The sequence below is a fragment of the Leptonychotes weddellii genome, chromosome 9 (genome assembly GCF_054177405.1).
Source record: "Leptonychotes weddellii isolate Sample4059 chromosome 9, ASM5417740v2, whole genome shotgun sequence".
Taxonomy (NCBI): Eukaryota; Metazoa; Chordata; class Mammalia; order Carnivora; family Phocidae; genus Leptonychotes; species Leptonychotes weddellii.
Genome location: NC_138377.1, coordinates 51,926,982 through 51,943,214, shown reverse-complemented (window position 1 = coordinate 51,943,214; position 16,233 = coordinate 51,926,982). Strand labels below are relative to the sequence as shown.

Below are 16,233 nucleotides of genomic sequence, written 5' to 3'. Positions count from 1 at the left end.
GATCACTTTCCTCACTTGATGGTTCGTCTGTCTTTATGTTTTCCTCTGCCTTCTTACTATCTGTTTTTTCTTCCTTGATATTGTCTTCTGATATAGTTTTATGAGTGGCAGGTGGTATTTTACCCCCCATGCTCTCCACCCACTCCCACAGGAAGCGCATTTCCTCGGTGTGCAGAACGCTCGGATCCTGCTTACACATTTTCACGAAGGCCCGAAGCTCGCTCACTTTGCGGGGGTCCATGGTCCAGAGGCGGTGAAAGGCGGCAGGCGCGGCTGAGATTGCGGCCCGATTCCAAGCCCGGGTACTAGCTCAGCGTGATCGTGTGGAAGGGGGCGGCTGCCGCGAGGCAGAACAGACTAGAACCTCCCCGGCTGCTCCTGAGTATAGTTTTTTAATAGCTGCTTTAAGGACCTTGATTGATCATTCTTTTTTTTTTTAATTTTTTAATTTTTAATTTTTAATTTTATTTTTTTAAAGATTTATTTATTTGAGAGAGAGAGGATGAGAGAGAGAGAGTGCACATGACGGGGGGAGGGTCAGAGGGAGAAGCAGACTCCCCACTGAGCAGGGAGCCTGATGCGGGACTTGATCCCGGGACTCCAGGATCATGACCTGAGCTGAAGGCAGTCGCTTAACCAACTGAGCCACCCAGGCGCCCCTCTTTTTTTTTTTTTTTTAAGATTTATTTATTTATTAGAAAGTCCACGAGCATGGGGTTGGGGGGAGCAGAGGGAGAATGAGAGAGAGAGAATCCCAAGCACACTCCTGGCTGAGTGCAGGGTCTGACGGGGCTTGGCCTCACAACCTTGAGGTCATGATCTGAGCCGGAATCAAGAGTCGGATGCTTAACTGACTGAGCCACGCAGGTGCTCCAAGACCTTGTATGATCATTCTAATATTAGGGTCATTTTGAGGATGGCCTCTTTTGATTGTCTTTTCCCTTCAAATTGGGTCACCTTTTCTTGTTATACAGAGTAATTTGGATTGTATCCTAGACATAATGGGGATTCTAGATTTTACTGTCTTTCTCTGAGGAACTCAAAGTTAGATTTTTTTTCTCAATAGACAGCAGTCCAAATATTGTTCAGTTTTTTGCCTTAGCTGAAAATGCCTTAAGCTTACTTCACACATTTGTGGTCAGCTATTGAGTTGGGCAAAAATCTCAGAATCTTAGGCTCACTTCTTTGGCTCTCCTGGGCTCTGTCCTTTGGTTTTTCAAGCCACAATTTCTGTGAGCTTTGACTGCTCTGTGCTGTAGCTTGACTATGGTCTGCCTTCAGGCTAAACTATAAAAAATGGAAAACTCACCACATAGTGGTACCTTCTTCCAAGTTCTCAGCCTTTTACCAAATCTGTCTATTTTTGTTCATGCTTCAGAGCCTTCAGGTAGTTATTTTATTATTTTTAAATTTTTAATGTTTTTCCAGTTTTATTGAGCTATAATCTATAAACATCACTGTATAAGTTTAAGGTGTACAGCATAATGATTTGCCTTATATATATATTGTGAAATGATTATCACAGTAAGTTTAGTTAACATCCGTCATCTAAGTACCAAAGAATATGTATATATATGTATTTTCCTTGTCATGAGAATTCTTAAGATTTCTCTTAACTTTCCTTTGTGTCATACAGCAGTGTTAGCTACAGTCATCATGTCATACATTATATCCTTAGTACTTATTTATCTTATAACTGGAAATTTGTATCTTTTGACCATCTTCATTTAGTTCTCCCTCTCCCTACCTCTGGTCACTACAAATCTGATCTCTTTTTTCTAGAGTTTGTTTTTTGTTTTTGTAGATTCCATATATATAAGTGAGATCGTACAGTATTTGTCTTTCTCTGCCTAACTTAGTATAATGTCCTTAAGGTCCATCCATGTTATCAGAAATGGCAGGATTTCCTCCTTTTTTAATGGCCGAATAATATTGCAATGTGTGGATATAGCACATTTTCTTTCTTTCTTTCTTTTTTTTTTTTTTAAAGATTTATTTATTTGTCAGAGAGAGAGAGCGAGAGAGAGAGAGAGCACAAGCAGGGGGAGCGGCAGGCAGAGCAGTAGAGGGAGAAGCAGGCTCCCTGCCGAGCAAGGAGCCCGATGCGGGACTCGATCCCAGGACCCTGGGATCATGACCTGAGCCAAAGGCGGATGCTTAACTGACCTTGCCACCCAGGTGTCCCTATAGCACATTTTCTTTATTCATTCATCTATTGATGGCTCTTAGATTGTTTCCATATCTTGACTATTGTAAATAACACTGTAGTGAATATGGAGGTACAGATATCTCTATGAGATCATGTTTTTGTTTCCTCTGGATAAATATCCAGAAGTGGAATTGCTAGATTATATGACAGTTCTACTTTTAATTTTTTGAGGAATCTCTGTACTTTATTCTATAGTAGCTATGCTTCAGGTACTTTTTTTTTTTTTTTTGTAAATTGTTAGGAGGTATTATATGTGGGAGAATCAGTCTGTTACAAGCTCACTCTGCCATACCGGAAATGGAACCTGGTATCTGTGTTATTTTCTAAGTCTAACTTAAAATTCAAAATTGTGAGCTTCTAAATTAATGTTTTCATAGGGGAGATATGTATCCATTTTATAGAAAGTGTCTCCAAATAATGTACCTGATCTATTTAGGATGACACAGGGGTTGCCTGTGTGAATTCTAATCTCAGTGAAACAGGATAATTGTACAGGCACAGCAAGGGATTTCAGGGACTACTAAACCTTATTGGATGAGTGGGGCTAAATGACCCCGGAGACTCTAGCTTGAATTGGAGTAATGCTGAGAAATACACTTAGTTATTAGCCCTGTTCCCACCAGAGTAAAATTACAAACATATTCTACATTTGCCCTTGGTATATCGCTATCCCTTCTAAGTAGTCACTGAACAGGTTTCCAGGTTGGTTCTTTTATTTTGTATTAAAATTAGCTAATTGGTATAAGGAACGAGGAGCCCTAGGTTTTTATCTTATTGCTATTAACTTTTTGTATAATCTTGAGCATTTCATTTTGCCCATCACTATTTCTCAGCTCTAAAATACGGATTTCCATAAAACAGATTACAATATTCCAAATTGATACACCCCCCATTTTCTATTATGTTGAATTATCAGTATTCATGAAGTATCCTGCTTTCTAGTAATAATTGTGTCTTTAAGATTTTTCTTAAGTTTTAAAATATTTTCATTAAAAAGCACTTGTTAAAAGATGACAACTAAAATAACTAAATTTCTGAGGAGTTTGGATTCTGTAGTTATCTGAGATTTTCTGTAATTTAGTCCTGTTAAGGATATTTTATAAATATCAGATATTTGGCATAAATTTTAAAATTTTTTATTGACTTGGGCGCCTGGGTGGCTCAGTCGTTAAGCGTCTGCCTTCGGCTCAGGTCATGATCCCGGGGTCCTGGGATCGAGTCCCACATCGGGTTCCCTCCTCGGCGGGAAGCCTGCTCTCCCTCTTCCACTCCCGCTGCTTGTGTTCCTGCTCTCGCTATCTCTGTCTCTGTCAAATAAATAAATAAAATCTTAAAAAAAAAAAAAAAAAGAGAAGCTGGAAACCAGAGAGGTAGCCTCTCCAAAATCTATAAAAAAAAAAAAAATTTTTTTTATTGACTTAAGATGGGTAAGGAAAAATAATCTTAAATGATTCTGTAATTCTAAGAAATCATTTGTTTTTTCACTGTTAAATACTTTGAAGGGGGGAAAAACTTTCTTGCCTTACATAGTCAGAAAAAATAGCCTATACCTTGTCTTTTGTATTTTATTCCAGACATTTTTATTGCTTTGAGGGTTTGTTAACAAGTATAGACCTGCTTTCTTCAATTACTATAATTAATGTTTTATTGTCATTATTTTTAGCTGCAGTTTCAGTCTTCTTACAGACCAATACATATTTTAATTATCTTTTCTTTCAAAATTCTGTGTGAAGTATTAATGATTATTAAAGGTTAATATACGGATTTGGCTATCACATTAGGAAAAGACTGATTCTGCTTCAGTGCAGTTTGTACACAAAATTGATTTGAGTAGTGTGCAGTGCCATGCATCTGTTCATCTAACATTCTTCTATGTACTTAAAACCTAGATTACATATTGTAGATCAGGAATGGTTTAGGTAAAAAAGCATTTAGACTGGCAATGAAAAAATCTGTTTTTTTTTTTCTTAAAAAAAAAAAAAAAATGGAGCACATGGCTGGCTCAGTTGGTAGTGTGTGTGACTCTTGATCTTGGGGTCCTGAGTTCAAGACCCATGTTGGATGTAGAGATTAGTTTAAAAAAAAAAAAAAATCTGGTTTCCAGTCTTCACTTTTTTATCTTTTTGTGTGATTTTTGAAACTTATTTCATCTTTGGACCTCAGTCCTTTTATACAGTGAGAGAGACAAACTAAGTGATTTATGTAATCTTTTTAGCCAAGTAATATAAAATGTAGCCAGGTAGTAATGTTTCAGATTTGCTAGATAATTTTCAATCTAGTTGGTAGATCAAATAACATATTATAATATGTAATGTTAGTAAAACCAAAGACTATTTACAGCTGTCTTTTCTAAACTCAATTGATGAACACACCTTTTTCAATTTTTAAGAACTTACTGGGAGATTTCCTGGACCAGGCCAACTACAATTTACTTGAACTGGTGAATATTGGTACCAGTAAGCTGTGATAAATTATGTAATGCTTAGACAGCCACCAAAAAATCTATTAAAAGAGATATACTCAAAAACACTATAGATCAGGGCACTTAGGTGGCTCAGTGGGTTAAGCGTCTGCCTTTGGCTCAGGTCATGATCCCAGGGTCCTGGGATTGAGTCCCGCATCGGGCTCCCTGCTCGGTGGGGAGTCTGCTTCTCCCCCTCCTTCCCACTTGTGCTCTCTCTCGCTATTTCTGTCTCTCTCAAATAAATAAATAAAAATTTTATTTATTTTTAAAAGATTTTATTTATTTATTTGACAGAGAGAGACATAGTGAGAGAGGGAACACAAACAGGGGGAGTGGAAGAGGGAGAAGCAGGCTTCCTGCTGAGCAGGGAGCCCAATGCTGGGCTCCATCCCAGGACCCTGGGATCATGACCCGAGCCGAGGGCAGACGCTTAACCTACTGAGCACCCAAGCTCCCCAATAAAAATATTTAAATTAAAAAAAAAAACACTATAGATCAGATAAATCAAAATGGAATTCTGAAAACTGTCCAAGTAACCCATAGGAAAGCAGGGAAAATAAAAAAGAAAAAGAAACACAGGGAACAAATAGAAAACAAAAAAATGGCAGACTTAAACCCTAATATTTTTATTAATAATTCCATTATTAATTACATTAAATGTAAATTGTCTAATATCAATAGTTAAAAAACAGATTGGCAGAAGGGATTACAAAACAAACCATGACTCAACTATTTTTACAGAAGTCATTCAAATATAATAGTATAGGTAGATAGGTTGAAAGTAAAAGGATGGAAAAAGATACACTATGCAAACATTAATCAAAAGAAAGCAAGAGTGGCTATTATTACTATTGGATAAAGTAAACTTAAGAGCAAAGAAAATAATGATAAAAGAGATCAAGAAGACATAACTAACCTAAAAGTGTACAGCAAGCCAAAGTATGTGAAGCAGAAAGTGATAGAACTAAAAGGAGAAACATAAATGCAGCTATAGTTGAAGACTTCAGCACCTCTTTGAACAATTGGTAGAACAACTAGACAGTTCAGCAAGGATCTAGGTAAATTAGAATGAAATCAGTCAGTATTATATTTTAATATGATTTATAAACAAAAAGTTTAATTCATTCTACAGTTACTTTGGGGTGTTTACATTGTGCCGGTTATTATGTTAAGTGCTTTTTATTAATCATTCTAACACTCTTAGGAATATTATTCCCATTTTACAGAAGAAGAAACAAAAACAAAGATAAAAATAGTAAAGCCTTGTCTATTACATCCCAGAATTTACATGTTAATACTTGCTTTGGGTGTGCTTGTGTGTGTGTGTTTGTGTATGTGTGTGAGAGAATGTGTAAATAAAACATAAAAAGAAAAAAAAAAGGGATGCCTGGGTGGCTCAGTTGGTTAAGTGTCTGTCTTTGGCTCAGGTTACGATCTCAGGGTCCTGGGATTTAGTCTCTAATTGGACTCCTCGCTCAGCAGGGAGTCTGCTTCTCCCTCTGCTTGCTGCTCCCCCTGCCTGTGAGCGCCCTCTCTCTCTCTCACTGGCAAATAAATAAATAAAAATCTTAAAAAAAGAAAAAAAAAAGAAAAAATAGCACATTATGTATATATTAGTTGAAGTCTGTTCTATTTCCTTTCCTGGGGCCGTTAGGAGCTTTCTTTCCCAAAGGAAAGAGTTCAGTGTGTGTAAACTTAGATCCATATATGAATAAAAAAAAATATGTATATATTATTTTTCTTTTTTATCAAGTTTTTAAATCAGCATTATGTTCTTGAGTTCTTTCCATTTTAATATAAAGTTTATTACCTTAATTGCTTTATAGTAATTCTGTATATAAATATACCACAATATATTTATCCACTGTCCTTTGATGAGCATTTAGGGTATTTCCAGTGTTTCACTATTACTAACAGTGCTGTAGTTAACACCCCTTGCATACATGTTCTTTAGAGATGAGTCCAAGAAATGAAATTGCTGAGTACTAGGATAAGCATATTTTTTAGTTTAATAGATACTGCCACATTGTCCTCAAGAGAGTGGCTGTGCATGAAATATTTGTGAGTAGTTAATTCTCCAGTACTTGGTGTAAAACTTTTTTGAATATCTCCAGTGATAAGAGTTAAAATTTTAATCTTATTTTTATATATAGTTCTTTGATTAGTGAGCTTGAGTATCTTTTCATGTTTATTGGTAATTTGTATTATCTGTATTTATTTACTGTAAATTGCCTGACCTCTTTTATTTCTTGCTTAATAGGAATTCTTTTTTATCTTAAGATTTTATTTATTTATTAGAGGAAGAGAGAGAGAGAGAATGTGGCATGAGGGGCAGAGGGGGAGGGGGAGAGGGATAAGCAGACTCCTCGCTGAATGTGGAGCCCGATGTGGGGCTTGATCTCACAACCCTGAGATCACGACCTGAGCCAAAACCAAGAGTCAGATGCTCAACTGAATATGCCACCCAGGAGCCCCAATAGGAATTCTTAGTATATTTTGGATGTTAATCTTGTCTTTTGCAGATATTTTCTCGGTTTGTTATTATGTATGTTATTGTTATATATAAATTTCAAATTTTGTTATAGGTAAGTTAATCCATGTTTTTTTTTTTTTAATGGAATTTTTGTTTTGTTTAAGACCTGTTCCTAGATCAAAATGATACTCTGTTTTCTTCTAAAAACTTAAAATTTTGTTTTTAGATCTGTATTTTATTTCTGTTTTAGTGTTTAGTGTGAGGAGTTCTTTTTTTTTTTTCCATTGAATAGACAGTTATTTTGATACTATATATTGGTTCATCAGTTTGAAATACCACTTTATCTTAAATTAAATGTCCATATTTGCATACATCTGTTTCTTAGACATTCTCTCTATACCATTGGTCTCTTCCAGACTCCTAACCTATCCGTATCAATGCTGCTTTCATCTACTTTCTGGAAGTTTTGCTTTTTCATTCCATTTAAATTCCTTAATTATTAGAATAAACTATTTCATCATGTTGTGAATGAAGATGTTTATTGTACTTGATTACTAGCCAGTATTAAACCTAAAAAAATTCTCATTCTTTATCCATCTTTATAATTCTCTTTTGTTTCTGTTATGTGATAGAATCCAGTATTAAAAGAAGTACTCGGGGAGCTATTACAGTCCAAGTTTTATTATGGAATGAAAATAGATAAACAACATTTTTGTTTAACCCAGGCATCTTGGATTTTATTCTAATTCTTAGTTTATGAAACTGCCTCAGAATGCTGTGTGTACTTATTTGCAGCCTTTATTCATTTTTTTCCTGATCCTTTTCCTTCTCCCATTCTTTCTTTTTAATCATTTCTTCTCTTATAAGGGTGGTAGAAAACAAAGGTATTAAAGCAAGGAAGGAACCATTTTTCTTTATTTTCTATATTTCAGTCTCATTGGTCATATGCCTTCCACATCACTTTATCTTATTACATTGCGTGTGTATGTGTATCTGAGTTTGACCAGAATACCCTTGTTTACTTGTTCATCCTTCCTTTTCTCTCAGGGCAAGCTATACATCCTCCATAACACCACCATTTCTGATTCCTCCAATCAGAATTCAATAGGCCGCCACTCATAATTTGTATACCTCTTGATTAAGGCATTGGTCACATTGTATTTATTTCTGTCACCATAGACTATAAAAGTGTGGACTGTATCAAAACCAACTTTGTATCAGTAGTGCCATATATACAATAGGCCCTGGTAGACTTGAAGAATAAATTATTTTGGCCAGTGGAGAGCACCATGGGTATATGATTTATAAAATAGCAAGCCTGTAGCAAAATTTTGTATTTTTTTTTTAATTTTGTATTTCTGAGGTTGCTGATACTGTGCGGATGTATTTTAGAAGCAAAATAATGATATAGTATGGGATTTTGAGACTTGATTAAGAAAGAGTTGGAAGTTTTCAGGCTTCCCCATATTATCACCTTGCCCAACTCTGCCGTTTAATTAATCCCATGTTTGAAGTAGAAAGGGAAAACTTAGTTTAGATCTCAGTGGTTGGTATTGGCCTTTTCTTTTCATTGGGCTAATAATTCAGACCCATTGAGACAGCTTTTTGCTAAGATTCTGAAAGAGGGAGGAATGAGCCTGAGACTATCCATCCAGATCTTTCTCTCCTGATTCATATCCCTTGGCCCTTGGGAGCTCATTAAATATAATTCTCTCCATTAACTCTGGTTGATGCTGAGTGGTTTCCTTGGCTTTGTGTGGGAGAGGTGTGTCAGTACGGTCCCATGTGGCTGAGTCAGATGAGGAATGACCTGTCCAACATTGTGTGGAGTTCACATTATGAACCACTGCTTAGGACGGTCATGGAAGGTGGTTTGCAGCTGTTTTTCCATATCTGTATGGATAAGAAAGAGTCACATAGTTCACCCCCTTTGACTTTCCTCTTATTTTTGGAGTTGGGCATATGCATACCTAATCTGTCAAAATCTGCCATCACCTGTCAAAGATGAGATAGACCACCTATATTTTTTCAAGAATGATGAGTTCTACAAGGACCCAGGAATGACAATTTTGTCATCATAAGTGACCTCTGGGGACAACGAAGGGTGGCTGTGGAAGCACCCGAGTCAGAGTCTGTGCCCGGATTTGTGTCTGTCCAGGTGTCCTTAATCTGAGCATTGTGAACCTTCTGTTCATCTGTTGAGTGAGAGTTTTTCCCCTTAAGTTTTGGAGGGGTGCTAAATTCCAAAAGTTACTGAAAATTTGATCATTGATGACCTCTGAATGGTATCTGCTATTTCTTTTATCCTTGTTTGTTCTGCTAAATTTCCGGATATGCTTACAACATACTCCTTTTTTTCTTTCTTTGCTAGTAGCTATCTTCTCAATATTGGTTTTGATAGGTTGATATATTTACTTCCTTCATTGAATTGAAAATTCCAAATCCAGAGTAGCATGTTATACTTGTGTTTACTACAAAAGTTGTTGCCTTTAGTAAATAAATAGTTTTCCTCAAATTATTTACTATTGTCTACCAAGAATATGGGTCAGTTTTTAGGAAGCAAGAGAAATGTCTATGTTCAATATATTAAACTTAAATAAACGTGACTTATTTATTTTTTAAAGCTTCTATTTATTTATTTGACAGAGACACAGCGAGAGAGGGAACACAAGCAGGGGGAGTGGGAGAGGGAGAAGCAGGCTTCCCGCTGAGTAGGAAGCCCAGTGCGGGGCTCGATCCCAGGACCCTGAGATCATGACCCACAGCCGAAGGCAGACGCCTAACGACTGAGCCACCCAGGCGCCCCAAACATGATTTATTTTTATACTAATGAAAATATTTTACAAACTTGTTTTCTAGGCCAAGCATATCCTGATGCAGCTCTTCCTCCACAAAGGCAAGACAGATTTTATTCTAATTCTGGCAGACTGTCTGGGCCAGCAGAACTCAGAAGTTTTAATATGCCGTCTTTGGATAAAGTGGGTAAGAAATACTTTGTGTATGTGTATGTTTTTTAATAATGGTGGCACACTGAAGAACTGGAAGCTGAAAAAAGGACTAATAACTGATATCTCTGGTAGCTCTTAATGCCAAAATCTTTCCTGAAAACTTTCTATTTTATGTTTCTTGTTATATTGTAGGTATCCGTGGCATGTTCATACATGTTAATGGTTGATGTGGGCATTATTGTAATGGGTTTACTATATTTAGCTGTGATGGAAGATTTTACTCTGTTGCATGATTAATTTTTTAAAAATTTTCCAGCCCACTTACATATATCCTATTTAGTAATCAGGAAGTTAAGCTAGTGTGAATGGACATGTGAAAATCCACCAGAAAAATAATTTGGGTACATGCTTTGTTGCTGCTTTAATCAAGTACCTTATTTAAACATTACATACTCAGATAGATTTAACATTTATTGAGCAACCTACTATCTATCAGGCACTCTTTTCCTCAAACCACCTCACAGCAACCCACTGAAGTTGGAAAATATATATATCCAGTGTATCATTCAGAAGTGTATAACATTAAAAAGATTAAAAGTAAGTAGAAACTTAAAATAAATTTATTGGTAAACGGTTTCTTCAGGACAGGGTATATATTTGCAGGGGGGGTGGGCATTATCCAGTTGAAATATTTATTATTTTAGAAAATCAGTCTTTTTTGAATAATCAAAGAAGGAGCTCTATGGCCTGGATTAATTATAATTAGTTATAATTAAGTTCTAACCTTTGGATTTTGAAATTGTTTCCCCCCATTAATTCAAGCTTAATGTAGTGAAAGTATATATGTGATTGAATATCTACTTTTAAACTAATGCTATTTAAAATTTTTTACATGTCCTTTTTTGTTGTTATTGAACAATATCCAATTAATCAGATAATTTTTAAGTGTCTGCTGCCCTACGTGACATGGCAGAGAATATAATTATCATAAGGTATAGTTTCTGCCTGTAAGAAGCTAATAATTAAATGTGGAGAAAGAAATATATATCTTTAACTAATACTGATCAGAATAGTTAAGTTCCATTAGAAAATATACTGTGTTCACAGAAAGAACTGTCATCTAGTTGAAGGGTCAAGGAAAACTCCATGAAGGAAGTGGCATTTGAGCTACTTTTGAGAGACTTTGAGAAATTGTTTGAGAGATGAGGGTCTGCGCCAGTGATGATGAACAGCATAAGTAAAAGCAAAAGAGACAACACAAGTCATTGATGAATAATGGCTGTAAAGCTGAGATATTAATCACTTGACAAAGTCTTATGAGGGTTAAATGAATTAATGTGTGCTGAAGTATTTTGTAAATAGAAAAGTTCTGTATAAATGTAATACATTATTATTGGTTTGTCAGTATATGTTACATGGAGGAGAATGGTCAGAGATCTGATTCAAACACATTGACTAGCACTAGTGCTTATAAACATTTATTGAATGAAAGTGAATTATTTAATCTTCACAATGAACTTATGAAATAGACACTATTATCCTCATTTTATAGATGAAGAAATCAAGGCTCAAAAAGGTGCTCAGTATCTCAGGAAGTATCAGAGGCAGGACTTGAACCCATGCTTGTCTGACTCCAGAGCTGTGGTCTCGATCCCTATTCATTATTGAAATTGAGAGGGTAGTGGATCTATCAGTTGATGCACTAAATGTCTATAGAAAGCTTACCATATGACAGGCATTACGGTAGTTGCTGTATTTCAGTGGTGAATAGGAGCTCAGCATTCCTGATATTTTTTTGATGTTGGGGAGAATAATTTTGGTGGAGTGGTAGATGTTGCAAATCGATTGCAGTAAAATGAGGACAAAATGAGAGGAATTCCGAACAGTATAAAGAGAACAATTATTGATTATAGAAGAGAGGGGTAGCTGTAGGGGAATTTTCTTTTTCTGTCTCATTTGTAAATAGTAGTTGGGAGAGACTTGCTAATAGAATGCGGCTAGCAGAAAGGGAGGAGGGAGGCAACAGAAAGAGGAAGATTTCTTAGGAAGCTACAGGGGAGGGATTCTGAGCACAGAACCAGGGTCATAGATGGTCTAGAAGGATCCTTTTCCATGATAATAGGAGGAAAGATCAGAGGAATATAGTTGTTGATACATTTGTTTGTTTGATTACAAAAAGTTAAGGGAGGTTTCTAAGTGACTGGTGTAGTAGGTTTGAAGAGAATGGAGGTTTAAAATTCCTGAGGAGAAATGTGGTTTGGAAGATGCAGAACGATTAGTCATTGAGCTGCTACAAGTATGGCTGGAAATCCATCAGCTTGGAGTGGGCCCTGTTTACACAAATTTGTGATTTATTTTACCTGCAGAAGTGCTGAGTGGCTCAGGAATAGGCAGAGTGGAAGTGGAGAGTTGGATTAATATAGGGCTAGAATGTTGTCAAGCACATGTAGAAATATGGCCAGTGGGGTAAGGACATCAATGACTGGATGCAGTGATGGACTTTGAAGTCTAGTTAATTGGGGGAGGAAATGAAGAAAAGAGGAAACTGAAGAAAATGAAGAGAGACCAGAGGACTGGAAGCTTCAGTGACAAGAACAAGTGTAGTGAGAATAACTAAATGAGAAGGCTAGGTGAGGATAGATAGTTGTGGTCAGAGAGAGGGTTGTTTGAATTTACCTTCTCATGGACTGAGCAGTTCTTGGTGATAACAAAGTCCAGGAACATTTATTTTGAACAGTAGCTAAATTCAAATGCTAGTATATGTTACCTGATGGAGGAATTAGGAAAGTAGGATGGAAGGGGGAAAAGGAGGAGGGAAGAAGGGAGGGAGGGTGAAAAGAAAGGAAGGAAAGAAGGAAAAGGGAGAGGGGAGCCACCTTCCAGAAGTCTCCTAATGATGCTCTTTAGCAGGGTTGCCTAGGACCAAGCCACGGAAATCATTGCCACATGCCTTTGCAGAACTTTAAGTGTGCCAGAATTTCCAGTGACCTAAAGCTATCCTGTGGCCACAATGCAGGATGCTGGTATCAGGCTGGTCTATATGCTAACAGGGGGAATGGGGAAATAACAACAATCCTTTGTGATCGGGAGATAATCTAGGAATAGAGTGATCAGTCATGTATTTTTCATGGTTTAACTTTTATGTTTAGATGGTCCAATGTCTTCAGAAATGGAATCCAGTAGAAACGATAAAAAGGATGACCTTGGTGTAAGTATTGAAAGTGCAGTTTTATCCATGTGTTCAGGAACTTTCCAGTCTCTTGGTTTACTAGAAGAGAAATTTAGCTAGCAATCTAGTTCTTGAAATAAAGCTGCTTCTCCCATTTTGACAAATATATATACTTCCTATATGCATTATAGCTGTTTCTTTTCTGGATTGTACACTATGATAAAGTACAACTTATAGACTAGAGGCTTGAGTTCATTTACTGAAGTTAACCAAGAATTTGGATTTTCCCCCTTGAATTTTTATTTGAATGTTTTAAAGTATATTTTTGTTACTATGTTTACAATTTTTGGTTTTAGTCACTTTGTGTTGAAAATATAAACAAACATATTGTTTTCAGTACATGCTTGATAAAAATATGTATGTTTCGGTACTCTTGGACTATTCTTGTGTTTTATCTTTAGCCAGAGTATTACTCTGTTTTGGTTAAAGATGTTTTCTTTTGAGTTAATATTTGTGATTGCAAAACTCTGTCTGATGTAGAAAGCGGAATCTTTCTCAGGAGACTATTAAGACTATCATAGACTGCTTTCTGCCTAGGTGCTTTCTTCTAAACCTAAGATTTTCAGGAAGATTATTGCAAATTTTGCCATTGTTTTAGTGACTGCTGTATGTCAATTTGTTACAGAATTTAAATGTGCCTGATTCATCTTTCCCCGCCGAAAGTGAAGCAACGGGCCCTGGCTTCGTTCCTCCACCTCTTGTTCCAATGAGGGCTCCATTGTTCCCAATGGATACAAGGGGCCCATTCATGAGAAGAGGTCCTCCTTTTCCTCCACCTCCTCCAGGAAGCATGTATGGAGCTCCCCGAGATTATTTTCCACCAAGGGATTTCCCTGGCCCACCACATCCTCCATTTGCAAGTATGTTTTTTGTTTTTTTTTTTTAAAACTTAGTATGTGTTCTATAGAGTAAATCAAAGATATAATTCTACTTCCTATTCATATAGTAAGTTTTTCTCACTTGTGAGTATACCATTACTCTTCCAAATTGGGAAGGCAGCCAGCCATTAGCAGACTGTAATGAGGCTTCCACATGATTGTTCCTAATGATATGGAATTATTTCTGTATTTCAGTAATCAGGAAAATCATTGGCTTTTTGCAGCAGTCTTACATTAAGACCAAAATTATTTATATCTTATCTGATTAGAAACTGGTTACTGCATCAGTTAGTAAAAATAATTACAGCTTATATTTTAGCATTAAAATTACTGGCAGAAGTATTTTTCCAAGTTTTTTTTCGTAAGTAGTTCCTATGCAGTCCTACTTATTTAGAACCTAAAATATGTTTATCATGTTTAGACCAATTGTTGAATTTATTGAAATTCTTTCATAGCCTCACATAAGAAAAAAAGTTTTTTGCTTTTATATCTATAGATAGAACTTTAGAACTGTATATTTCTGTAGAATAAATACATAGTTAACCAAACACTAGGAGAAAGGCTAGTATATGCCTGATGTGGTATTTCTTCCTTCATTTCTCCTCTATTTTAAGGTTTAAGGTGAAATAAAATGAATTTTGGGGAATTTCAAGATAGTCTTTAATATAACTGTAAATGTTTTAGGATAATATAAAATTAGAATTGGAAATTACTGATCAAAATTTTAAGTCTGGTGAAAATTATATGACGTGAAAACTTTTAAGAAAGTTTTATTATGTATTTTGAAATAATTCTTTTTAAAAAGTGTTCAGATGTTAGGTTTTCATAGGATGAAAATTGTGTCTAAAATTAATGATGTTCCCTTTAATTGTGTGTAGCTGAAGAGAGTATGCTTTTTCTTGATGTTGTAAAAATTCATTTGTTAGATCAAGTAATTATTTGGGTGTCAATTTTTGAATGTAAAGATAGGTATTGTAAGTTATAAGCTAATCATTTATTAGATTTGCAGTACAGGTACTTAAAGTTAAAAAATGTCTTTTACCAATCTCTTTGAACAGTGAGAAATGTCTATTCACCGAGAGGTTTTCCTCATTACTTTCCCCCAAGAGCTGGATTTTTTCCCCCACCCCCACATCCTGAGGGTAGAAGTGAGTTCCCATCAGGGTTGATTCCACCTTCAAATGAGACTACTACTGAGCATCCAGAACCACAACGAGAAACTTGATAATATTTTTGATCTCTCTTCAAAAATAATTTTGACTTCTCTTTCATTTTCAGTTTAAGTAACTGCTGTTACTTAAGTAATTATACTTTTGCTCAAATTGAAGCTTAATGGAATTATAATTCTCAGGATAGTATTTTGTAAATAAAGATGATTTAAATATGAAACTTATGAGTAAATTATTTCCATTTTATTTTATTCTAGATAGTATAATTATTTTAATTTGATTAACAAATCCACTATCACATAAACAATAATGGGAGTTTTATATGTGTAATCTTGCAGTTGGGGATGTTTTAAACTCCAAAGGCTGTGTCTTTTTGCCAAGAACTGTATTTACTATGGTTGTAGACAAATGTGAAAGTAACTTTATGCTTAATTAAATAAATTTTAATTGACTTTAAAGACTTGTTTGGTATTGATAATAATAATAAAATCAGCTAGTTTTCCATAAATATGACTCCATTAGTTAGTTTTTTACTTTTCTCAATAGCCTTGAGGCGCAAAACTAATGCTTTATATGGATTTTTCCCATTCGATTATCTTACCAAGAATGTGCCCTCTTTCTTGCAAGTAGACATGAATGACCAAAAGCAATAAATTAATACGCTCTTGAAAGTCAACATTGATTATATTTAATTGATTAATATTTTAAAGAAAACCAGGATATTGTCTAAATGGTAATTTTTCAGAGTTTGGATCTTCTTAGTTCATTCACTAGCATCTTGTACAGTTTTCTTTCTGGCTTGCTTTTCTCTTAATTTGCAAGATATTTACTGTTTTTAGTGGGGAATGTTGAAATTTACTTTA

The 16,233-nt window shown here is 35.5% G+C and overlaps 1 protein-coding gene across 8 annotated transcripts in view; it reads left to right on the top strand.

Annotated features, from left to right (window-relative positions):
* Positions 1-15,828, top strand: part of MIA2 (MIA SH3 domain ER export factor 2) — a 98,530-nt gene extending 82,702 nt beyond the window's left edge. For all 8 annotated transcript variants that reach the window (XM_081830581.1, XM_081830580.1, XM_081830590.1 and 5 more), the window contains 4 exons: positions 10,006-10,128; positions 13,244-13,302; positions 13,949-14,183; positions 15,260-15,828. In XM_081830581.1, coding sequence (XP_081686707.1) covers positions 10,006-10,128; positions 13,244-13,302; positions 13,949-14,183; positions 15,260-15,426 — 584 coding nt within the window. In that variant the 3' untranslated portion in view covers positions 15,427-15,828. The remainder of the gene's footprint in view (positions 1-10,005; positions 10,129-13,243; positions 13,303-13,948; positions 14,184-15,259) is intronic.
* The last annotated feature ends 405 nt before the right edge of the window (positions 15,829-16,233 follow it).